General features: G+C 42.4%; 1 protein-coding gene across 1 annotated transcript; it reads right to left on the bottom strand.

Annotated features, from left to right (window-relative positions):
• Positions 1–2,308: 2,308 nt before the first annotated feature.
• Positions 2,309–25,258, bottom strand: LOC121857275 (dystrophin-like). Its single transcript, XM_042353267.1, has 4 exons — positions 24,585–25,258; positions 4,189–4,361; positions 2,855–3,123; positions 2,309–2,484 (listed from the first exon to the last, which is right to left on the bottom strand). Exons 1-4 carry the CDS (start codon positions 24,678–24,680, stop codon positions 2,309–2,311), a joined length of 714 nt encoding a protein of 237 aa, XP_042209201.1. The 5' UTR covers positions 24,681–25,258.
• Between the last annotated feature and the right edge of the window lie 1,110 nt (positions 25,259–26,368).

The following is a 26,368-nucleotide window of genomic DNA, read 5'->3' on the forward strand; positions in this document are numbered from 1 at the left end:
GTAGTGGGGACTTTTGTATGTGTCAGGGTGTGTGTGTGTGTGTGGGGTGGGGGGATGGTGTAGTGGGGACGAGATTTTGTATGTGTCGGGGGGGGGACTCTGTGGGGGTAATGAGCTCTGTGGTGTTTTGAGAGTAAACTACGGTGCGTCATCCAACTCTCAAGTCACAATCTGCATGTGATGAATTCAACAGAAACACAACTATAATGAAACACCAGCAAATAATAACCTGTATCAAACAAGTTCTAAACCGAATAGATAAACTCCACCAGCCAAAAATACTACAGCAACAGATGACCTATATTACAGTAATGCATAAACTGTACTACATCAAGAAGTACAGTATCTGCGGTGGTGTGTAACTGCTATATATACACATCATATTTACTCATGTTACAACTTTGCATATGTAATGACTGAACCATAGCGAGAGAACCCCCCACACTACCAGGTCAACCTAGTTTTTACACTCACTCAGCACTGCTCCATAAACCAACACAATGTAGTCTTTGCCTTGTTTTGTTTACTCCCCAAGGATCTAAAACTAAACCTTCATAAACCTCTGTATCTCCCATGGCCATATTCTCAACCAATACGAAGGACTTTTTAACCCCTCTTTAAAGTTCATCAACGCAAATCCTATACGTCCTACGCCATCCTGTACGTCAAGCCAATAGGATACCCGTTCACCAAAGGATGTAATGAGGGTGGAGGGAGTCCCTAGACCCTATACAGCGCAACAAAGCCAAGAACTCCATCACCAAGCCTACACCTTCGTCAGATTAGTCACGCCACCAGCAGCAGATCTGACCATAACACATCCCCCCCTCCCTCCTCCTCCAACCTCCGTATCACTGCATCGTATATCAGCGGCCACCCGAGACTCTTGTTGGTAAATGAATATTGCATGTAGTCAATATTCGAACATGTATTTAAGGACCAGGGTGGATCCATCTTTGGGTGGCCTGAGATACTTGTGGTAGTGAGGTGAATACTTGACTACGACTCAAGGTGAGGTATCAAGTGTACTATTGACACACGTTCCATTAACAGACCATTAAGTAACATGAAAGTACGACCGAGTGAAAACAAAATAAAGTAACGAAAATAACAGTGAAGGTTTATATCAAAGAACATTTTAACTTTATATTAATATTAACTTCCCGTTTATATATTACTAATGTAAATATTAAAATATTTCCTTTATCTCTCAAAAATTTAGTCTCTTTCTTTCCTAATTTCTTTCCCTTCTCCTACTTTCATCACTCTTAAGAACACAGTATGAGGACTTCCACCATTTATGAAAACTACTAATTGAGTTTATGTACCAAATATAACACAGACTAGCTTATCTGATGACGCTATTACCAACACATGTCTAGTGTACCTTCCTTTACGGGTAGCAGAAGAGAAAGATGTAATTAAAGGTGGTGAAATCCTCCTCCCTGTCTTGCCACAACAAAGGTCCACAATCCACACCTCAAGACGGCAGACTGAAAATATTGCTAATGAACTCTTCTGTGATGTGACCTGACCTGACCTGACCTGACACACCAAGTTTTTCCAGTTATCGTTAACACTACTATGAAAGGTTGGACGCATTGACGTACTGATGGACAACAAGCATGCCTGTGTGCTCTCCCGGGGCGGCGGAGGACAACAGAGAGAACAATACCAGAATGTATGTTCATCTGGCTGTGTTCCCTGAGCTACACAAACAATACAATTACTAGTCGAGAATACTATAAAATGTCTAAACCTAAAGACTTTAAGTTACTATAACCTAAAACCACGAGCCTACCTAAACCTACGAGCCTATAATAAATATCTACAAGGTGTGTTGTTGGTCTTGTTATATTGTAGGACAACTAAATTAACCAGCGGGAGGAGGAGTATCTCAGGCACTCATCATCATCTGTGCTATATGAACAAGGTGTCAACAAAGTAGCTGGCATAACACAACTGCTCAATGACCTGCCCTGAGTTTCAACCGAGGAGCGAAGTTACATGACTAACAACCTAACTGTTAGAAACACAATAAACTTCACTATAAGTTATTGCAACCATTCAACAGAACTGTACTGAGCACCCGCAATGTGACAGAATGAACTAAGCGACATAACTGAACTAGCAGGTAACGTGACTGAGCACTCATCCCATAAGGTACACCTCTGCTGGGACACATAATGAACACCTAACTTTTGACGTAAATTAGTCTGAGTTAAGTAAATGAAATAAACAGTTCAACACAACTGCTCAGTAACTCGCCTGAGCATTAATGCATAATACAGGTGTTGAACGACACATGTTACTGAGTACCTACCTTATGAGCGAGGTCGGTTTGGGCGGCGGCAGCGGCGGCCCTCTCCCTGAGCGCGGCCCATTTCTCCGACAGCTTGGCCACCTCCCGTCTTACAGCACGTGTCAGGTCCCGCGCGCTCTCGTCCCCTCGGTAACGAGCATCGCCGTCCAACTCACGACCAGCTGTAAAAGGATAGATATTTACTCTGCAAAATTCTCATTCAATTCTACATTGGATCAGCATGCACACCAACAGGTCAGATATACATACAATGGTACACAGCATGTTGATGTGACCAAGACAGACCAAGGAAGTTATTATAAGTTTATTTTCACTGTGGGGTTGGGGAGACTAATCAGCAACCACAAGGAAATGTAAAAACTGGCATAATTTACATAAGGAAAGTTCGCGTACTTTGAAAGCGTAGATTAATTTCAACTATAAAAGATTTCCTCAAAATGGTGACGACGTAACTCCCTCAGTATCCCATCAACATACTCAGGACTAAACCGTTTTCTCTCACACCACAAGACCCAGGTTTTCTATGCTCACCTTCACTATCGCTGGTGTCACTCAGTGGTGGCTCAGACGCGATCAGCTGCCGGCCGCTCTTTAAATTAGATTCGATTACTGGTTGTTTTTCGTCGATGACTCTCCTAAAGGAAGACAAATCCTCCGCAAACTTGGAGAGAGAGTTGAGGTCGCCCACAAGAGGGCCCAGAGCAGTCAGCTCCGTGTCTTTCCTGATCACCCATTCAATAAGCTCACGAAGGGACAGGAGGAGAGAGTTCCAGTTTTCACTGTTGCCCTCAAGGCGATTTCTGGAAAAGAATAAAGTAGATAATAAAAAAAACCAATACGTAAAAGACACTGCCGAATCATCAAAATATTATACCCGGGAAAATATCACAAAAAGGATAATTTAAACACACTAACAAGCTGGCAGTAACAATATGAACACTGTACAACAAAATCTATACAATGGATATGAATAACCGTCTCTAATGATCTCCTGTGTACCACAAATAATGGAACATATAACACGAGTATTGTGAATAGTCTCGGGGGACACTCAAAAACACCGATTGAGGAAAAAACTGTAAAGAACACAATCTTTGTTCCTAAGATACTGGCAGGAGGGAAAGACATCATTAAAATCATCTCTGGGCATATCACGTCGCGGCCACGTCATGAGGAAGTGGCAGCCAGTGATTAATATATCGTGCGCCTTCCCTGACACCAATTCGGCTTTGCCTTACCCTACTGTCATGTTTGCTGAGTAAATTCTTGTCAACAGAAGTGATTAAGTTTCTCGTAATGTAGAAGTAAACCATCTTTCTTGGTGTATACAATGTTATATTTAAATTGAAAAATATATAACCTGCTATGTACGTATGTATGTATGTATGTATGTATGTATGTATGTATGTATGTATGCATGTATGTATGTATGTATTCACCACTTATTACTCCTTAAACTACCTGAGGATAAACATAAACTGATGAAGCGACTGGTCAGTAAATCTCAATCACCACGTAACAGCACACACCTACACGGGGAGGCCTAGAACACCATTGTAAACATTCCTCCACTATTTTATACCTCTTACTAATATAAACTATTGAAAGTAGTAATACAACACTACCACATTTTATGTTTCGGCTTCTATTTAGCGCTAAATAAATTCTAATAACCTAAGTTGAAAGCAGAAGTCTGTTTCACCAAGATGACTTTTAATTTGTATTCACGACAAGTTCGACGTTTTCGCCTACACTTGCGGGCTCCCCTCACAGCCATACTCGACACCTCACCTAATAGCGATGTCTTCTGGTACAAAGCTTCGCCTGCTATGCTCTGTACAGTTCACACAGCAGTTCATACTCACCGGATAGCGATGCTCTTATGTTTGAGAGTGTTCCATCTCTGGTTCATCTCCTCCAGGCGGCGCTGCAGCATAACCGCCTCGTCTTGGTTCTCCAGTGTGCCCAGGAGCTTCTGCCCCGTTGCGTTGAGGCTCGCCAACACATCCTTGTGTGACTCGATCTCGCTCTGCAAGTCCTGCAACAACGAGAGAAAATGATGTTAGTTGTTGGCTTGTCAATATTGGACACTCTTACTAGTAATAAGATTAATAGTAGTTTCTTCTAATATGAAATGACTCACTCACTCACTATTGTATATAATTAGTGAATAAACATTTTAAATATATGCTTATTAAAATGATATATAAAGTTAACATATTTTATCAATCTTATTTTAATGCTAGCAAAGAACATGCAATAAATTACCCCAAAATTGCATATATAAATAAATGTAGCAGAGAAAACAAAAGGACTAAAATAAATGGAATGGCTACTGCAAGATCCCACGCAGCAAAGACAAAAATATATGAATACAAAAACAAAATCAAGACACGTAAATTGAGGACATCATTCAAAACTCATATTTTCCAAACAAATAAATTAAACACATTTACGAAGGTCCTGTAAATAATGTTCTAGTCAGGTAAGAAGAACTCCCAGGGCCAGTTCTTCATACAGTCTTCAAAAATTAATGTCCCCTCAATGGTACTTATGTTTTATTCTCATATATTCTCTTCCTCATTAACGCTATATGTCCCTTTCTTGATATAGACGGGAGGAGAAGGGGGAAGAGGGGGATGGGGAGGAGGCGGGATAGGAAGGAGGAAGGGAGGGTGAGAGGTAAGAGGATGGGGAGGAAGAGGAGAAATGGATGAATAGAGAAGGAAGAGAGGAAGGGAAGAAAAGGGGAGAGGATGAGAAGGGAGAGGAGGCGGAGGAGAAGGCGGAGGAGGAGGAGGAGAATGATCGTCTACCAGAGAAAACGGGTAAGCAAGATCCACTCAGAGAAAACTGCCGCCAGCCACCATCTTAGAGGGCAAACTAAACTAAATACTACATAACTTACCCATGGCTTCTCTTTGAATCGTATGTACACAACGAACACAGCAATTCCAAAAGCAAAACTCGCCGACACGACACCATATATTATAAACAATATCATGGCTTCTCTGAAATATCCTGCCGCAATAACTATCAATTAAAATATTATTCATTGGTGATATTTTTTCCGTGATGTTTCCTCTTCCATACCGTAGTGCTTGGGGTAAGGAAATTCATCATATAATTCCACTATTATTGATATCAAAATCATAATACTGAAACATAATAGAATAATTTAATATAATTCGTTCACTCTTGCTTTTCAGTGTATATGACAGATTTTCAAAACTTTAAATGATTCGTGAACTTAAGCAAAACAATTTCTTTCAAGCACTCGACCTTAGCTCTTAGTGCTCTGCCTTGTTACGAAGACCTATCCTAACCTAAACTAAACAATATACGGCTAACCAATCTATTACAGTTAAAAGTCTATTTGTATTACATTTAAAATCATTAATAAATGTTATAATTGATAAGTATTACATCTAAATCCCTTCAGCCAGTTACCTCCCACCACAGCACTAAAGACAAATTAATCATTTAACCTCCACGAATGATGATTAATTCCCCTCAAAAATAAAACAACTATAAACCCACACCAATAAGTCGCAATTCCGGTTTATTTTGGTTTATTTTTTTTTACATCTTAGGAGCCTTTCAGTGGGATTTTGGTATATTTTAACAAACTCAAGATTTCGTCGTCTTTCGGGGAATCAAATCAGCTTCTCATAAACTCACTTTATTGTTTATACTCAAGACTCCCCTACCTGGACGAACCCTTGTGTAATCCAGCTTGTCATCCACGAGTGTGTGTGTGTGATCGCTTTGGGTGGCCGCAACTCACATAAACACATCAGTCATACCCAACACACTGCACCTCAAAGAACTTGGTCGTGGAGGAGTGTATTTCCCGACTACTGAACACTGCAGGCTTGTTAACGGCACTTCAAGGTATCCCCACTTCACATTAGATATACTTGATGTAAAAAATGAATATAATGACTGAGCCACATAAGGACTATAGCAAATCTCCTATCTCCTACTCACAGCTTATTTCACATTATGATTTAACACCCCTAACAACATCTAGGTAGGAGAGGAGGGGGGGAGATAAAGTTAAAAGTAGATTAGGTTGTGATGTTAATTTAGGCGTTAGAGTGGTTAATCTTCAGGTGAAATGTAGGGGATTAATATTCATTGTCTACTTGTAATCTACCTATAGTATGGCCACCATTATACATTTACACTTAAGTAGTAAAAGCACTAAGATAGCTCCACTGTTTATTTAATAGCTCACCAGTTCCTTATAAAGTGGTGTAAGTGATCATGGTGGCTTTAATGGTCTTGGTGAAATATAACACCACATTCCCGTGTCTTGTATGTGTTGGTGCTAACTTTAACACCACTATATATATATCACCACTATCTATCAGCACCCAGGCTAAAGTGCTCTCAGGGACAAGCACTTAAAATTTTGCGGTGGTCGTTAAGTAAACATTCCGGAAGTTGTTGGAGCATATTGGAACATTAAGTGATATGTTTATTTTATCGATGTTTTGGTTTATATTTTGTTTTATTTTTGTTTTAATATTGTAATCATATCGTAAACCTAAGTTGTAATTTTTGGCTGGTTTATAATTTTGTCTATTCACACACACACACACACACAATGTTTAATGAATAGAGAGACCAATTCAAATCCCCTCACTAAACATAGCCCAATTATTCTCGACCACACCACAAACACCATACCACACGCACCACACCACACCACACGCACCACACCACACGCACCACACCACACCACACCACACCACACGCACCACCACACACACCACACCACACCACAACCTACGAAGCCACTTGGGAAAAATCCTCTTACTCTACTTTCTAACGTTACCGGCAGTAATTGGGGTACACTAAGTATAGTATCAGGATGTGAGGATGAATCACTAACTAGGATGATAGAGGCTACGTGGTTGGCGGCGGGAGGGTGTGTGTTTAGGGTATAGTGTCCGTGAGACTAAACTGGTGACGATTTTAGCGGTACTCCACGAAGCAAGGTAGTGGTGGTGGGTGAAGGTAGTGGTGGTGGGTGAAGGTAGTGGTGGTGGGTGGAGGTAGTGGTGGTGGTGGGTGGAGGTAGTGGTGGTGGTGGGTGGTGGTAGGTGAGTGTGGTGGTAGGTGAGTGTGGTGGTGGAGGGTAAGAATTGTTAACTTTTCTAATGAATGTTGAATATACAGTAACTTGACGTAAGGAACAGTATCTCTCTCTCTCCCGACTAAAGTACATTTCAGATAACTTTAAGAAACACACTAAGGAGACAGCAGCCGTGAGGACCAGTGAGGGCAGTAAGTAACGTCGGAGCAAAAAAAAGTAGCACGGTGGTGGTGGGTGAAACATCAGGACCAAGAACCTTGTAATTACGGGGGCCCGACCTTGTGACCTAATCCATGTAAATATAGCAACAATGGCGCATCTTAAGGAGGAGTGAGGCGCCGAGGGTATTAGCATGACCCACAAGAGCTCCTTGAACCACCTCCTGTCGCTGCCACAAGATGCTGCTGTACTGCCCTAGCGCTACAATGGGCCACCCTCTTCGACACGACCCTCTACTCACACCGCACTTGTAAGTTCGCTACATGGACCAGATTTCCCAGAGAAGTGTACTGTATATATGACCTTTACTCTACGCCAGCCCGTCACACACCCACCACGATCACTACACATGAGCTGGTGGTCCATTTAGCCGTTTCTTAACATTAGTCTTATACACATGTTGTCAGGTATGAACATATTGTATTGATAGGTTGATAATTCTGCTCATAGTCAATGGCATTTAACATCTTGACTACAATATCGTACTCAAAAGGAAGTATTCATCGTTATTAAAAAGAGTTAAAGCATTGTACTCAAAGGGTTAAGTAATTGTACTCGAGGGGTTGAAATATCTTTACTCAATGGGGTAACTCACTGTACTCAAGGGATTAGGTTAGGTTAGATTAGATTAGGTTAGATTAGGTTAGTTAGGTTACCGAAATACACTGACGCAAGTCAAAAGTGGTGGTCTCTTAAACAACGCTATATAGAGAGGGAATATTATATAGTACAGTAAGGCCGCTCTTCAACCACGTACCCATTCACCCACCCACTCTCCCACCCACCCTCCCACCCACCCACCCAATCATTCATCATGTTATTTACCCGATTTTAATGATAACAGAACAACAATACATCATTCACTACGCATCGACACTTGATACTATTCCATTCACTACTATTACTACGCCTCCTCCTCCTCCTCCTGCTGCTCCACACGTAACTAGAACTCTAGTCTTCTTCCTGTTAGCTGTAAAAACACAATTGGATAGCTGTCTTTGTTTACAGGTTATTGAACTGTAAATTATGAACTGATTATCAAGTGGTAGTTTTTTTCTTTCTTTTACACTTGTTTATTGTTTATATCTACGGGTTGTTGTTTTTTACACTGGTTTATTATATTTACGAGATATTTTTACACTGGTTTAATGTATCTACGGGTTGTTGTTTTTTACACTGGTTTATTATATTTACGAGATATTTTTACACTGGTCTATTCAGAAATTGTAAAAAGGTGATTTTCTATTCACAACACAACACAAAGCAGCACAGAACAACACAACACAACAGCACAACAGCAACACAACACAACACAAACCGAGAATAACACGACCTTCTTCCTTCACGACTGTGGTTGATTACTTAAGGGTTTTTCTTAACGATAAATCAATAATAAAAAATATCACTGAGCTGTCTTCCATTGAGCATTTATAGTCTGTTCTCTCATGGACTTAAGTCAACCTTTGCACAATTAACGTAACACCACTGGAGTATAGCATGGTCGTGGTGGTCGTCGAGGTCGTCTTCATATTGATTGTACGCACGAACCACTGTCACATAACCAATGTACGCCACGACCACCATCACAACTACACCACCTCTGTACATCACGACGACCACCACTACTACACCACCTCTGTACATCACGACCACCACTACTACACCACCTCTATACACCACTAAACCACCTCTATACACGACCATCACTACCACACCACTGTACAAGACGACCACTGTGACCACACTACTGTACACCACGACCACACCCTCTACCATCTCACTCTGTCATTATCGTCTATTTTCAAACACCGGTAAATAAAAACATACTGTTGTCCAATCCAAGAGCAACACGTGATAATAAACCAATTAATTGTTATTTTCTTCACAAACATCTTCTCCCTTATCTTGGTTATCAATTATTAACATTCAGGATTATTTATTTAACACTCCCCTTTCGGTTTAATGTTTCTAGTCATTTAATATTATTTTCTTATGTGTATTTAATCGTGTTAGCCCGATTTAAAGATCAATTACTTCCTGTATCTGATTCCAATAATAAAATAAATATTGGTGTTTTTTCGTCAGTCAATAATCACTAAGTTCTTTTTAAAAATTTTCTTTCGACATTTTCTTGGTCATTTACATATTCTTTTTCACAATGTTCTTCTAATATAAACATTCTCGGTAACGGGATACTCAACACATCTGTTTTCCACTCAAAGAATCATAAAAAAATTTCCTGTGTTTGTAAAAGTGTGAAAAAAGGAACACACAAAAAATAGCTTAAGATTCCTCAGTGATTATAAGAGTATTTTCTCAACGCATAATGAGGTTTCAACATGAGTGACTAACCCGCTACTAGCAGATGATAATAATCCACACTAAGGTCTTAATAATCCATACTAGGGTCATGATATCCACCCCCAGCAGAAGGCGATCCACAACTAAACCATTAATGACCCAAACTAAGAGCCTGATGATACCACCACATAACCTGAGTGTGTGGATCCGCGCCCTGTAAAGCAGTATTGCTCTTCTTTGATACAAAACACTTGACAAAAACAGATCGCTTCTCATGTTCCGTCTTTGGGAGATCCACCACACCACACCACACCACACCACACCGATTATTTAACAATTCACTGTAAGCACTACTGACATATGACCTTCAACTTTAACACATAGACGGGCTCATTGACACTGTTCAGACCCGCAACATGAACCACCAGCTCAGGATTCGAAGGAGTAGATCACCACTAAGTCCCACTGAACCAATGCCTTCCCTAAGTAGAATGAATTGACCACCAGCCACACACTCTCACTGAACCACCACAATAGGTCGAGCCTCGTTTCTTCAACTTATAGATGACAGACTAAGCTGATGGAAGGAGGCAGGTAAGGAGAGTAAGGAATGCCATCCGGATGGTTGACACTCCCTAAGTTAATTCTCCTCCCTTGGCACTCCCCCCTGGCACTGGCACCGTCGTCCAGGAGCTTCTAGTGAGTCCCCTACTGCCACCACCACCACAGGGATGAGGGCGGTCATAGAAGGGAAGAGGCGGAGCTACGACAGGAAATTGAATATTACTCAATTAAGAAGTCAGGCGCAAGGAGCCCTTCCAAGAATGTATGGGACCGCGGGACCTGGGGCGGCTTGGTTAGGTTTGGTTTGGTTAGGTTGTGGAGGGAATACATGGCTTCGATATAACGTCACATATATTAAACACATTTATTTGGTGTATTTCACTTAACAAAATAAGCACCTCCCTCCTACAGCCAACTCAAAATAATGTCTCAGTGCCTCTACTTCAACACTGCTTCTATGTTTAGTAATTACTTATAAAGATCCACACTAACATAATTTCAACGCAAGGAGACGCACGCACACATCCACCAACGCGCGCACACACACACACACACACACACACAGACACACACACACACACACGCAATTGTTACATCTCACTCCTCACTATTCGAGATAGGATGAAGGGGAGAAAAAATTAAGTACAGTTCCAGCAGTATTAAGCGAGGGATATTTTCTTACGTACAAAACAAACAGGAGTACTGAAGGCTCCGTCCTATAATGACACAACACACTTTAAGCTTTAGTCTTTCATTATGGAAGTTAAATCTGTCAACAGCTTGAGAGTTATAGAAAGATTCACGGCTTATTATTACTAGTTCAGCCCGGCCTGTGTCAACAAAAATTAGGTCGTGTAGTGGAGAAGGGGGGCGGGGGGGGGGGGGGGGGGGGGGGGGGGGGGGGGACGAGATGGAGAGGGGGAGGGTTGAGTAAGATGACTTAAACCTTTGAGTACAATGTTATCGTACTCAAGGAGATAACCAGTCACCACCATCATCATATACATAGGGTGTGGCAGGGTTGAGGGGTGGCAGGGAGGTGTGGCAGGGGATATGGTAGGGTGGGGAACGTGTGTATGTAGTGTTGTACGGTTTTGGAAGAGTGGGGGCAGTGAAGATTGTCAGAGTGGTTTGTGAGAGGTGTGGCGTGTGAGACATGTGGCGTGTGAGACATGTGACGTGTGAGACATGTGGCGTGTGAGAGGTGTGGCATGTGAGAGGTGTGGCGTGTAAACGATATGGCAGAGGTTAAAAGTAGTTAATAAATGAGAAAAGGAAGGCGACTAGAGTGTTAATGAGGGGGAGGGAGGAGGAGGAAGATTGGATAATGCAAGACGAAGGAAGAAGGAGTGAAAGAGGAGAAGGAAGGAAGGAAGGAGAGACTCACCAGACACACGGGGACCTTGTTCACCTGGGCTAAATGACAGTATCACACACCTAGTAATACCACCCCTCTCTCTCCCCATCCCCAAGACTAAGATACCTATTGAGTGTAAATCTGTCAAGGTGGATGAGATACACCTGAACTGTACCTCAAGTCTCTACCAAAGGGACTGGGAGACAGGTAGAAGAAGCTCAGGTGTAAGAGTTAAGAGAGAAGGAGCTGCTAAGAGTCGAGGAGATGGTCAGGTACAGGTGAGGTATAAGACTAGATCTTAAGCTGGACATAAATCTAGCTAGTGCCTGAGATACCCCAAGCTGGCAGAGGAACAGCTCAACCTAGGTATCGATGCCAAGTCAAGTAAATATACCTGGTCAAATGCCTAATACGATGATTTTGAAATAAAAAGGTAAGTTAATTAATAAAAAAAATAGTTGACATTAGAAAAAAAAACAAGGGTTACGTCACACAACAGAAGCATCATCCCAAAACACAGCCGTGGAGACATTCAACACCTCAGCCTAACAGAAAGTCTCCCGTAGACCAAGAAAAAAATAGTGAAGATCATAGGATTTCGTCGGCTTACTGAGACACCAACTGACTCGGGGTTCACAGTCTCCTAAAAGCTCCCTCCGTGTGGTATATCCCCCCTCTCCCCACCCCCTTCGCCGCCCCCCCCCCTTAATTGAGATAATCTATTGGGCCTTAGACACAAGAACACAGACCCCCCCCCACCAACAAATACACTATGGCTAAATTCTACAAACTCACACCAATTATCCCTGTAAGACAAAATAACATCACAAATACATTAAGACCACTGTAGCTGTGTCGTAGTATCGTATATATTCTAAGGGTTATTTTATTGCTTCCGAGAGATACGATACACCAGAGAGTCTTAGAGTATCCACTACCAAAGTCTCGCGGATCGTAAAATAAAAACCCCCAACTTTAGAGACCACATTGAGGGTTTTTCTTTACATCTGTGGCCCAAAATATCAAGTAATGTAAAAATAAAATAAAAAATAAAAATCTATTGTAAAAAAAGACCAGAAAAAAATAATAAATCCCACTTTCTTACTCAAATTAGAGTAAAGAGGAAGAGAATAGAAAGTTAAAATAAACATGTAAGGTTGAAGAAGAAGGAGAGAAGGTAAACTGAGTGGATAAGACGACAAGAATAACTGTGTTAGAGGTGGATAAAGAAGAAGAAAGGAAGAAGAAAGAAGAAGGAAGAAGAAGCAAAAGAAAAGAAGAAAAAGAAAGAAGAAGAAAGAAGAAAAAGAAGAAAAAAAAGAAAGAACAAAGAAAAAAGACGAAGAAGAAAACAGGTAGATTAATCAGGTGACGAAAGTAATTAGGAGCGTCGCAACTTGTAACAGATGGTAAACAAACACAAAACACGAAACAACAATCCCATTAAGTTCTTTCCTACAAGATAAACAATTCTACAATAAGTTCTATTTCTTCAAGATCAATACGGAACTTCGGGGAGGTAGTAGTAAAGTTCTTATTTAGTTCTTTCCTATACGCCAAGAACCAAGTACATAATAGAACTCGTTATGTTCTTCTCAATAACAATAACAGAATTCTACAACTGGACTTCCCGACAACAATAAAAGTTCTCTACAGCAACAAAAAATTTCCCTACGACACAAAACTTCCCTACAACAACATAAAACTTCCCTACAACAACACAAAATTTCTCTACAACAAAAAACAAACCCACAATAACACAACACCTCAACAGAACTTTTCTACTAAGTAATTTACAAGAATCAGGTGAAAAAAAGGGGTGAAAAGGGGAGAAACTGTCGGTGTCAATTTGAGGACAAGGAGGAGGAAAAAAAGAAGAAGATTAAGGAGTAGAAAAAAGTAGCCAGGAGTGATGAGGAAAACGGTGACACACACTAACTCCTGATGAGGTTGAGGAGAGAGGAGGAGGGGGAGGAGGAAAAAGAGGAGTGGGGAGAAGAGGGGGGAGAAGAGAAGGAGGAAGAGGAGGAGGAGAAAGAAGAGGAAAAGTAGGAAGAGAAGGAGGAAAACAACAACAACTACTACTACTACTACTACTAATAATAATAATAATAATAATAAAATAATAATAATAATAATAATAATAATAATAATAATAACAATAATAATAATAATAATAATAATAATAATAATAATAATAATAATAACAACAATAATAATCGCAGTAGTAGTAAAAATAACAAATCACACCGAACATCCACACTACACGTCTTGAGATCAGCACAGAAGAGGTCTTGCCACTCCAGCTGTTGCTCAGGAAAAAGTAAGAGGACGTCAGCCTGCCACTACTCGTCCAACTCGTTCGTCAATACTCGTACACGTTGAACTGGTTTTGTCTTCCCGTCATTCTCCCTCCCTCCCAGCCATTCTCCCTCCCTCCCAGCCATTCTCTCTCTCTCTCCCAGCCACCATCTCCCTCCTCCTACACACGATCCTGTTAATACCACAACTTCACTCAATGTCAATAAAAAAAATCAAGCACTCAATTGTTGCTGTGAGTTATTTCTGACCTCAGGGTAACATTCATGAGATTATTATGACTACAACACCCAGACATATCTCCATTTACAAACACTGCTTAACTCAAAACACCCATTCATAAAGAAGAACAAATTATTATATAACTCACAGATTAGTTAATAATCGACGAAGAACTATATAACTCAGCTCAATTCATAAATACTAATAATGTAAATCAGGCAATCATTCATTGACTCTAATTACAACGTAACTCGGGAGAACTATTAATGACAAGTAAATTACTCGGTAACTCAGGATCATTCATAAACAAGAGACGAACGAAACAATCTGGTATATACTCCTGGGAAACAAATTAAAATATTGATTACGTTCAAAATATATCGTCCTGGGTTTAAAATATAACGTAATATCTTATTATGTATCATATTTGTGTCATGTTTCACTGAAATTCATTGCAGGATTGATTTTTGTATAGACAGACAGACAGACAGACAGACAGAGAGACACATGGTTGAACGAATAAAACTACAACTTTATACAAGGAAGAATAAAAAAAATCGACCCAATCACAATACAAATAACAATTACATCATCAAATTATTAACCAATCATAACGCTCATATAAAACCCGCAGCACCTATCATTAACCACCAAATTCCCCGGCACCTTACTATCGAACGTCACTCCTCCTCTTAACAACACGGAGAAGGTAATTACAGGTGTGGTAGTAGAGGTCGTAAAATACACACCCCAATTGACCCGAACCTGCACCTGTAGCCAACACCTGTTATAAGACTGTCGTAAATAAAAGCCGGGTTATAATGATACCTGGTGGTGGTAACAGTAATTGGTGGTGGTGGCAGTAGTGACTGGTGGTGGTAACAGTGGCTGATGGTGGTGTTGGCAATAATGTTAGTGGTGGGCAGACTATTGGCAACAGTGGTAGTGGTTATCAGGGTATTGGCAACAGTGGAGGCCACAGAGACGTGAGAATTTCCCTTCCCAGGATGAACGTTAACAATAATTAAGAGGTGTGACGAGGGTCAGTGGTTGGAATTTATTAACATGATTCAACACTAGACACAATTTTATAAACAGGATGAACAACAACAAATCAATCATCCCCATCTCGTACCCCCCTTAAAAAAAATTCTCACTTAACCTAACCAAACCACACCTCTCATCAATACAGTTCCACGACCACTGAACACATCCAGCAAACATTCCTCACCACCAAGACTATGTGATATTACGACCCAACAGGAGTTCTCAGTGTAAACAAATAACAAACCCTGAGACACGTTCTGATTTAATGAAGCTGTTGGTTGCGCCATCCTGAGAAATAACCTATTGGGATTCTGGTATGTCGGGTCGGGTCGGGTCGGGTCGGGTCTCAGTACATGGTTAAATTTGTTCCTTGTTAAATAAACTCCCGAAAAAAGTTTTATTTTATATTAGGAAGTAAACTAGAAGAGGTAATTATGGGGAACTTCTTGAGTGGTAAACGTACGTGGGTGTGTGGGTGTGTGTGTGTGTGTGTGTGTGTGTGTGTCCTGGTGTGAGACGTGACTAGAGGTAACACACACGGTTATATCATCCGGGTGGCGGGTGATGTTACGTCGAGATGCCACAGTGGTACAGCCAGAGGTCCGTCTAGCCGAGTGCCATAGCTATTAATCTCTACATACAACACCAACAAAATGTCAATAAAATACACCCTATACCTCCACCTCCTATTTCAATCCCTTTTTCACAACCAATTACAACCTTTCTAATCATTTTAAACACCAATTTACACCATAACTCCCCATTTCCACACGCAATAGTTCTTTCTAACCAACTGATTCAATTTTTTTTTTTTTAGAGTCCCACCAACACATCGTCCCCAGAGATCGCTCAACTCGTCCCTCTGGTAAATATCAAGTAGCCTCTAGGGGACTCTATACATTCTACACTGTTATCACTACATTATAAAACTCTCTGGCCCACTCCTCTCCATTCGTCCCCTATACTTGTGAACCAAACCTCAACAACTTGTAAAAAAAAAAAAAGTAAAAAAAATATTCAAAAGCCCTTTTCCTTGTTTTGTGTCGCACCGCCATTAACAAAATACGATATCTTGGGGTTGTAAATCGTAAACTTTATAAACAACTTGAATCTATAGGTGGAAGTAAGCTGGTGAAGACGTCCCTTAATAATTGTTTGATAATTAAGTTAGTTTTTTATATAGTGAAAGTTAAAATGCGATAAAAAAAGAGACAATTTATAATTCTATGTGATAATCTAACACTCAAAAACCTCAAATTTTCTGACCAATTTACTCGCTTATTGAAGTTATGCTAACCACCATACGAAAGGTCAAATGTTGTTAGTTTTTTTTTCCTAATATACTAAAAGATCTATACATTAACACACCTTAGTTCATCCTGTGATATAAACAAGACTACATCAAGGTCAAGAGGGAGAATATAATTAGGGAATTCTACCTTATTCAAATTCGTTCCACCTCATTCACTGCCTCGCTCTGGGGGCTTAACTACCACCCCGGGTAAACTGTACTGTCAGATCTTATGCCCGAGAAATTATAATCTTTCCTATCAGTAATCATAGAGAAGAGCTTATTTAGCTTTTCCTTGCACTGTCCTAAGCTATTATTTCATCCGAGTAAGTCTTAGGTCGATTATCTTTCCTATTAAGCTATTTTTGTCCTACTCAGCTGTTTTACTCTATTTTTGGGGGCTATTTTGTCTTACTGTGCTAATTATTTTTTACTAGTGCGTCGCGTAATAGTGTACTGATGATTAAATAAAATATTACAAGTATTATTCCGATCTAACACAGCTTCACTATCTACTAAACTTGTAACAAAATACAAACAAAATTGAAAGAAAATCCGTAGAAACCAAGACCCGGTTTCTCTATCATCCGGACGTAATATTTTTCTCCGTAGATTCAAATTTAACAACAAGTTTTAATTGATAGATTTGTAACCCAACATAAACATGGCGACCAAAACACCATCAATATTGCACGAAACTAAATATATATCGTCGGTCCTATTTGGCAAAGAAAATGGCGTCGATAGGATATTCAATTTATCATAGCTTAATGATTTATTGATGTCTTGAGGGTGGATAGATAAAGTTTAATTAAGTTTTAAGAATCCGGGTCCTGCGGTGTGGGTACTCGGAGAGACCAGTGTGGGGTGATGACCATGCACCTTCCTTGGCCTCAGGCAGGGTAGTGGGTTTGTTTCCAGCAACCCATACTGGTATACGTTGTGGTTTCCACCCTCGAGAGTTCCTGGAACCAACAGTTATGCAAATTATAGTAACCTAAGGTGCACGGACAATAAGCCAACAGCTCAAATTTCTTCAAGTTCCAATAACCTGTTATGGTAGGTGGGAAGGAAGTTTGTTCCATATCAGATGTTTTCAGAAAGATGAGATTCATTCTATGACTGTATGGCCAAAGAGTCTCTTGGTGACAAAGGGAAACTGATTTCTAGAGGCAAAGACCAAAGAATTAAGCGTTGTGGTCGTCTCAGGTCTTTAACCCGTCAACCACAGGAAAGTTAGCGACTTTGTTAAGCCTAATTTACCGATATATTTTTATGAGACATATATTTGATCCCTGACACTTTTAAAGACAAAGTTTAACGCTTAGGGTACATGATACGAGGTCAGGACCTACTCAGTAGTGGAAGCAGGTTGGGCGAGTTCTTAAATCCACATGGTCTCCCCACTACACCCACCACCACTAGCCACCACCTGCACCCACCTTCTAATCCCCCTGCAACCTCCGTCTGCCCTTTACGCCCACTACTACCCATCCAAACCTTCTGGCAACCTGAAGACACCCACCACTACATCCATCGCCTCTTACACCCTCACCACCGATCTACCCCTTTACACGTGCTAACACCCTTGTGTCCATACTTTACACTGGTACTACAGCCGCGTGTGTCGAAACCCTGAGCTAAGAGGTCGTGTGCAGTGCTACAAGACACACGCGGGTCCAGTCGGCCTTGTGTGTGCAGGCGAGTGTTAACAGTATCAGCTGGCCTCTTGCCTCTGGCTAGTCCAAGGTGTGTGACTCAAACTCATTCATATTTTGCAAGTTACTGAAGAGAAAAAAAGAAATATTTTACGTTACACGTAGGAAGTTGAGGACGATTTACATATATCCAGATATAACTGAATATAAACACCCCTACACTGTATTGGGTAGTGGTGTCTGACAACTAAGAAGGGGTTTGTTTACAAGCAAGCACTTCCATCTATGTTCTTAACCTCCGTCTGACGTCTAGATCAAACAGTGTTCAATAGAGCCACAACTCACAAGCAGAACAACTCGTGAAGGATCTTGAAGCATGATACGGTCGACTCGGCAGGTGAAGATCCCCAAATTGCAGCCCATTGTCTCTGTGGTATTAATTATGTCAATATGTGGGGCAGCACGATTGCACGACTAACTTCAGGTTTTTGCAATTCTCGCGTCTGTACTGACAAGAAAATAACACGTGAAGCCCACCAGAGGGGAGGCTAATGGTGTTGGCTGCGTCTCCATATGAACGCCGGGCATCAAATATCTCAGCCACGGTGGGTTTAAGGAGAGGGAGGGTGGGAACCCCATGGGGTTGGCACCGTGTAAGGTTAGAAGGCGCGAGGGGGACGTTGTGAGGTGGTGTTGGGTGTGTGGATGAGGTGATGAGTGTCTGGATGTGCTGGTGGGTAAGTGAATGTAGGGTACAGGAGAACGCAGGGGACATCAGCACAGTCTTGCAGTACCAGGCCGAGGTTAACATACCAGATAATGTCCCTTTGTACCAGGAACTACAGAGCTCCAGGAGAGAGACAGACCCATCTGCCACAGGTAACCATCAGGTCAGCGCAAGACTCCCAGACAATATCTATTACATAATCTGACATAACCTAACATAACCACTTGTGTCCCATCATGATAATCATTCCTAAGACAACAGATGCAACAGGGGAGAGATGAGAGAAAAACTTTGCGAACCTTTTGACTAATTTCAACATGGTGGGAACAAAGGAAGCGAACAGTACAATATGTAAAACAGGACGAAGGAAATTATGACTGAAGATAATGGTAGAGATAGAGTAAAATCGGCGAACCACCTGTTAGGACCGGACACAACGGGTGAACTGAAGGAGGGGAAGGGGTAAGGAAGGGGAGGGGGACGAGGTTGAGTCAGGGAGGCCGGGCAACCTGCCAATGTCCCTTTGGGTTACGTTTTCCCTCCAGCAACACTCTTGGCCACAGTGACGTACAGTACATCAACACAGTCGCCTCTTATCTCTCCCCATCTGGCACGGTAGAGTTTAATGGTGTCTTAAAGCAGCGAGGGGATGAGGGGGTGGTGGGGATGAGGATGTAAGGGTGGGGAGGAGGGTGTAAGGGTGGTGGTGGGGAGGAGAGGTGGTGGGGAGGAGGCAGCAGACCCGGGGCGAGGCGCAGGGTGGGTACCGTGGCGTCAGTGTGGCGGCCCGGCCAAGGTAGCCCCCGCCTTCCATGTGCTTATCAAGATGCTCTCACTCCCTCGCCCCCGTGCCCGCCTCTCTCACGCTTAAATTACCCTTAAACCCACTTGAACCTTCCACCTGGGTCACTATGACACTCCGTTGCTATTAAATGTCATACACTTCACATCATTTCGCCCCAGCATCCGTCTTAAGTATATAAACAACACTGAAACCTGGCCCAGTCAGTCTTCTTGAACCCTGCAGCTGGGTCAACACACACCTGCGGTACTATTAAACCTCATAGAATCAATATTGCAAAGCTGACTCGTTATCTCTATGTTAATAAACAATACTAAAACCTAATACCAGTACTAGTTAATTTTGTTCCTACGAGAGGTCAATTTAACCTTCATCTGACAAAGTTTATAATACAAAAAATCTAACAATATATACTAATGTAAAAAAAAATATCGTAGTTTATTCATAAGTCAAAACCTCGCTAAATCAGGACTCGGTGCCTCCTCTCCCTGAACTATAAAATTACTCAACGTCACGCAGATAAATTTAAATAATATTCAATTTACATTTTAAACTATGTTACATGAATATTTACACAGTATTGTCCACCAGCCGCCCACAGCTCCCCCTCAACCAAAACAGAAACACCCGTAAATAACACACACAGCCTTACAGACTCCGGGGCAAGAACCAACCAACCAACACCACAATAAATTATGTTTCTTGTAAAAGGTTGACCACTGAGCACAACAGGGACAGGCTGGATAGACGGTCGGGAGTGCTGAGTGGATGACTGGATACTGACTGGATTTTAAGCAGATTGGGAAGGAAGCTCACTGGTTGACTGAGATAGTTGGATAATAGAATAACAAACTGACTGGCTTAAAACAGTTGGCTGGTCAGAATGGTCGTCTCACTGCCATTACAAGGACGATGGCTGGTCGGTAGACTGGTACACTTACTGACTGGCTGGTTAAATGGCTGGCAGGGTTAACTGTTAAGCTTACTGACTGGCTGACTAAAATTCTACCAGGACAGTTTTTAAAGGCCATAGGATTTAAAGGCCATAGGATATTTCACAAAAGCAATAGAAGCGATGATGATTGTGACGTCCATGAATCTCCAGCGCCACAACAAACGGCACATAAATACACCCTGGGAAACGCTACAGCAAATTAGTTCACCCCGCCCCACCCCACCCCACCCCGCCCCTCCCCTCCCTCCTCACTATTAGAATAAAGGTGACGTCTTAATCTCGCTTCACTTACCTTCCTAATTACCATCTCCTACAAGGTGTTCAAGGGTCTGTGATGAAGTGATTATCCTCACTTTAGTACATGTGAAGTGATTATCCTCACTTTAGTACATGTGAAGTGATTATCCTCTTAACAGGTTGAGGAAGAACGAGTAACTGTGAAACTTAAAATACCTAAGAATGTGATGCAAATACGTTCATGGTAATGCAAGAATGTGTACGTTCATGGTGATGCAAGTAAGTGTACGTTCATGGTGATGTAAGTAATAGAAACGTGCCAGGGATTGAGATCACATAACTTAAATACTGCCTGTTCACACACACACACACACACACACACACACACACACACACACACACATGGTCTCAAGTCTTAGTCACAGGCAGGAACTCCCCCCCCTCCTCTCCTCTCAGTTCGTACAAGTGTTGACGGGCCACACTCCTCCCTACTCCGTTAACTCCCTCACAAGTACCCGAGAGAACACATCACTACTCTAAACAATCGTCGTCTCCCGTTACCATGGTATATTTTCACGAGTTAGTTCACCGTGGTAATTGTCTTCACCGAGGATACGACGGACCTCCCAAGTGTGTTTTAAGTTGAGTCAGAACGTTCGCTTTAAGTGCACAAGATTGGGTTGTTGGTTCCTCCTAGTGCACACGGGTTCACTTATGTGCACAGATGGTTATGTCACAGGTGTAAACTAAACCTATGGTGAACGTGCACTAATTATCTCTTCATATGTGCACAGGATCTCTATGGGGGGGCAAGTGAGGAACATAGCCCCAGTTGCAGAGGGGAAATAATGAACGGCAGAGGGCAAGGGGTACCATCACACAGTAGTAACAAGAGGGCAAGACTAGCTAACTCAGCATTTTCAGAATAGATTAATCAGTTCCTGCCCACCCCTGCTCCTCGCCAAGCACCCCTGCACCTTGCCACACATCCCTGCACCTCTCCAGACACCCCTGCACCTCGCCACACACCCCTACCAACCCTTGCACCTCACCATACACCCCTACCCCTCGCTCAGAGACCAACACTCGTAATTACTCGATTTGTGTACCATCACGACCACGCTGATTTATGACCATCAGCACAGCCACCTTGCACAGACTGGCTGCCACTTCACATTTTTCCACCGTTCACGACACAGCAAGGATTAATGGCTGCGTGGAAGTGAATTAATAGCATTTTATAGCGAGGTTATACTTTTTTTTTGAGGGGAGGGAGGGGAGCTATATACATTGGTTTGAGCTTACGACACAGCAAGGATTAATGGCTACTATGTGACTTAATAGTGCAAGAGCAATTATATATTTTTTTTTGGGGGATTTCAGATTTCTTTGGTTTGAGATGATGTAACGGGGAAGGTATACTCGGTAGCCTGCAGGTGTAGTAAGAGGGTTTCGCGTGGTTCCGGCTCTAACCACGACAATAATGATAGGTTCCGGGGGCAGTGGCTTGGTAATATGTGGGTCGTGGTTTATATCGGACTTGACTGACTTAAACTTCACATAAAACACAGCTATGACAGGTTCTTGGGAGCAAATATTAGGAGAGTTGTTAATATATCAAAGGTGTTTCTATTCGTTTGAGCTTACGACACAACAAGTGGACTCTAGCGGGAATAAATTGAACGTCACATGTCCTAACCATATATTTTACTGTTGACATCTTATCTTTTAACATTATAGAAGCAACGGTAAAATATCTTGGAATACTTACAACTATCGATCATCTGACAAGTCTATTACCACTGTCAGTTAAATTTACTAGATAAAAATACAAGCTTTAAATGCTCAATTACATTTATAATACACAAAATGGTAATTTAAATGAGATGTACATGAGTCATGGGTCACAAATGGGTCATGGGTCACAAATGGGTCATGGGTCACTAATGGGTCATGGGTCACAAATGGGTCATGGGTCACACAACTACACCCAGGGTTAAGGTGTACACACATACGTGAGGGGAAGTAGAAACAAATCCTTCAGTTGTGTTTGACGAAGGTGCTGACAGAAGGGTAGCAGGGTCGGGGTGGCAGGACGAGAGGGTGGCAGGGCGGGAGGGTGGGCAGGCGGGAGGGTGGGTGGTGGGGCGGGAGGGTGGCAGGGCGGAGGGTAGCAGGGTCGGGGGTGGCAGGACGAGAGGGGTGGCAGGGCGGGAGGTGGCAGGGGTGGCAGGGGGGTGGCAGGACGAGAGGGTGGCAGGCGGAGGGTGCAGGGCGGGAGGGTAGCAGGGGGGCAGACGAGAGGGTGGGGGGCGGGAGGGGGGCGGAGGGTGGCAGGGTCGGGGGTGGCAGGGCCAGGCGGGAGGGTGGCAGGGCGGGAGGGGTGGCAGGACGAGAGGAGGTGGCAGGGCGTGGCAGGCGGGGGGTAGGGCCGGGGTGGCAGGACGAGAGGGTGGCAGGGCGGGGAGGGGTGGCAGGACGAGAGGGTGTGGCAGGGTGGGAGGGGTGGCAGGGCGGGAGGGGTGGCACGAGAGGGGTGGCAGGGCGGGAGGGGTGGCAGGGCGGGAGGGTGGCAGGGGGAGGGGGGTGGCAGGGTGGGAGGGGTGGCAGGGCGGGGAGGGTGGCAGGACGAGAGGGTGGCAGGGCAAAGGGTGGCAGGTCATGAGGGTAGTTAGGTTAGGATTAGGATAGGATTAGAACACAAACAAGGAGGTATTAATAACACAACAATCACACATAATTAGATACATTCTCTCACCATCAGATACAGTGAGAAAAATTAACGTAAGAATCTCTCAAATATTCTTATACTCTCCTTGGTGGCGTCAAGTGTCAGGTCAGGTAAGGTCAGGTCAGGTTAGGTTAGGTTAAGTGACGAAGTAAGTAAGACAAAATGTGATGTTAATGTGACAAGGAGCATAATGTGTGGAGCTGAGGTACAGGAGGTAATAAAGTGTGGTGAAGTGTGGTAGAAGGTGACAGAGAACAAGTGGTTAAATCACAGTAATGAGCAATGAATTGTATGACTGTGATCCCAGAGCACCTCGTGATCTGCCATGTTGTACTCACCAGACAGACAGACACAGACAGATAGACAGACAAATTGTACTTACCATCGACCGATCTGTTACAACATCAGTCCTTGGAATTGCCTCTTAGTAAACTCCAGGTAGCAGGTAGTATCAACAAATAAATGAGTCTCTACCAACAGCAGGAGGAGGAGCCTTGAGTTACAACTTACTCAGAACTCATGAGCAGGGAGAGGAGGAAGAAAAGGAGGAGGAGAAGAAGGAATAGCAGGGGGAGAATGAGGAAGAATGAGAAAAGAGAAGAGGAGGGGGAAAAAGAGGAGGAAGAGGGGGAAAAAGAGGAGGAGGAGGGGGAAAAGAGGAGGAGGAGGGGGAAAAAGAGTAGGAGGAGGAGGAAGAGAAGACGAGGAACCAGGAGCCACAACTTACCCAGAACTCAAGGTCGATGGTGACCGTCTCACAAGTACCATTCTCCCTCACCACCGAGGTAGGCGTGAGGTAGCGTAACATAGCGTCCCCTCGCATGGCCGCTACCACCTCGCCAACCCACTCCTCCAACAGTTCAGTAGTAGTAGTAGTAGTAGGACTGTCGCCGTCAGGAGGTGTGGAAGAGTAACCTGATGGGGGTGTCCATGCTGCAGCCTCTTCCCCCGTGGCTCACAGACGATGATGACCCCCCCAACACCTACAGGCTCCACACTAGGTGCCCCACGCCTCAGTGCCCCCGACTCATGACATCAACACATCCACCGTCCTCACACCATCGTCGATACTTTCAACTCTCAACTAATTTTCACTTTTTTTTTTCAAACTCGTGGTGATAAAAATAATAATATTTTCCAATTAAATTTTCTTTACTTCGTTTTCAAATCTAATAGTATTTTTTTCTAGTAACTGAATTCAAAGTATATATTCTTAATACTTTCTTCTATAACCTATAGTCAAAATTCACAGGTAGTATTGTATTTATTTTCAAACAACAATCCCATATGTTTCAGTAAAATTCTAATTAATTTCAATTATTTGATAAGTAAACACCAGAATTATGTTTATTAAATGTTTTCTATCAGTCTCAGTTATATACCTTTCACAGCGGCATTAATTATCACCTTTCTGAAATAATTATACACCATAAATTTCCTCACACCTGACAACACCTTCACTTCTTAAGTATAACCAATAAAGTTTCGGGATTCAGATTCAATCGAGTATGAAACCAATATCGAACCCCCGAACCCTTGAACCCCTTACGAAAATAAACCATAATTTTTTTTAAAACCTCCAAGACCATAATTTTCACCTCCAAGACAATAATTATTACCTCCAAGACAATGATTATTACCTCCAAGACTGATTATTACCTCCAAGACAATAATTATTATCTCCAAGACTATAATATTTACCTCCAAGATTATTTCCAAAGGTAAGAAATTTACCTCCTCCAACATATACCTTTTGGTGTCAGGAAGCAGCCAACGATATGGCAAATATACCTCGGCTAATTCCATCCGATGCCTCACTCAAGTAAACGATATAAGGAAGAAGAAAAAATGAGAGAGGAGTGCCACCATAACTTACACCAGGACTTGGCACTGTGCCTTACACCTGTTGTATTAAAGGAGTCTCTCTCTCTCTCCTAAGTTGCCATTAAGATTATATACGCGATGGCAATTAACTTCTCTCAAATCGCAAGGGAGATTATGTAGATATGGCAACTACTGATTTCAATCGTTAAGGGGGATATTTCTGATTGTTTTTCAAAATAATCAGGCTAGGTCTTCGGTATGGCAACGTTAAGACCCAGGTCATCTTTATGGCAACGTTAAAGTCCAGGTCTTCCTTATGGCAACGCTCCTCCTAACACCACGATTATAATGAAGTAAGATCCCTTTAGTACACTGATAATCAAGTTCGAAACGGCAAGAGGACAGGTCGACTCTCCGAACCAACACACGAGAGAGAGAGAGAGAGATCCGACACTGCTTCAAACACTCCCGACTCTTCACCACCACCACAACACTTCCATCATATTGTAATTATTTTTATTTCCGCCCCTCGTCTCTCCTTTAACCATTCACTCTTAATTTACATTCGTCTTGGGGGTTGAGAGTCAGGGAAGTTGTGTTGAGGGTTATGAGGAGAGTAGTGAGAGGTAGTATTGAGGAGAGGTTGTGAGGGGGTGTGAAGAGGTTGTGAGGAGGAGGTTGTGAGAG

This window comes from Homarus americanus, unplaced genomic scaffold (genome assembly GCF_018991925.1).
Source record: "Homarus americanus isolate GMGI-L3 unplaced genomic scaffold, GMGI_Hamer_2.0 scaffold20465, whole genome shotgun sequence".
NCBI classification, from domain to species: domain Eukaryota; kingdom Metazoa; phylum Arthropoda; class Malacostraca; order Decapoda; family Nephropidae; genus Homarus; species Homarus americanus.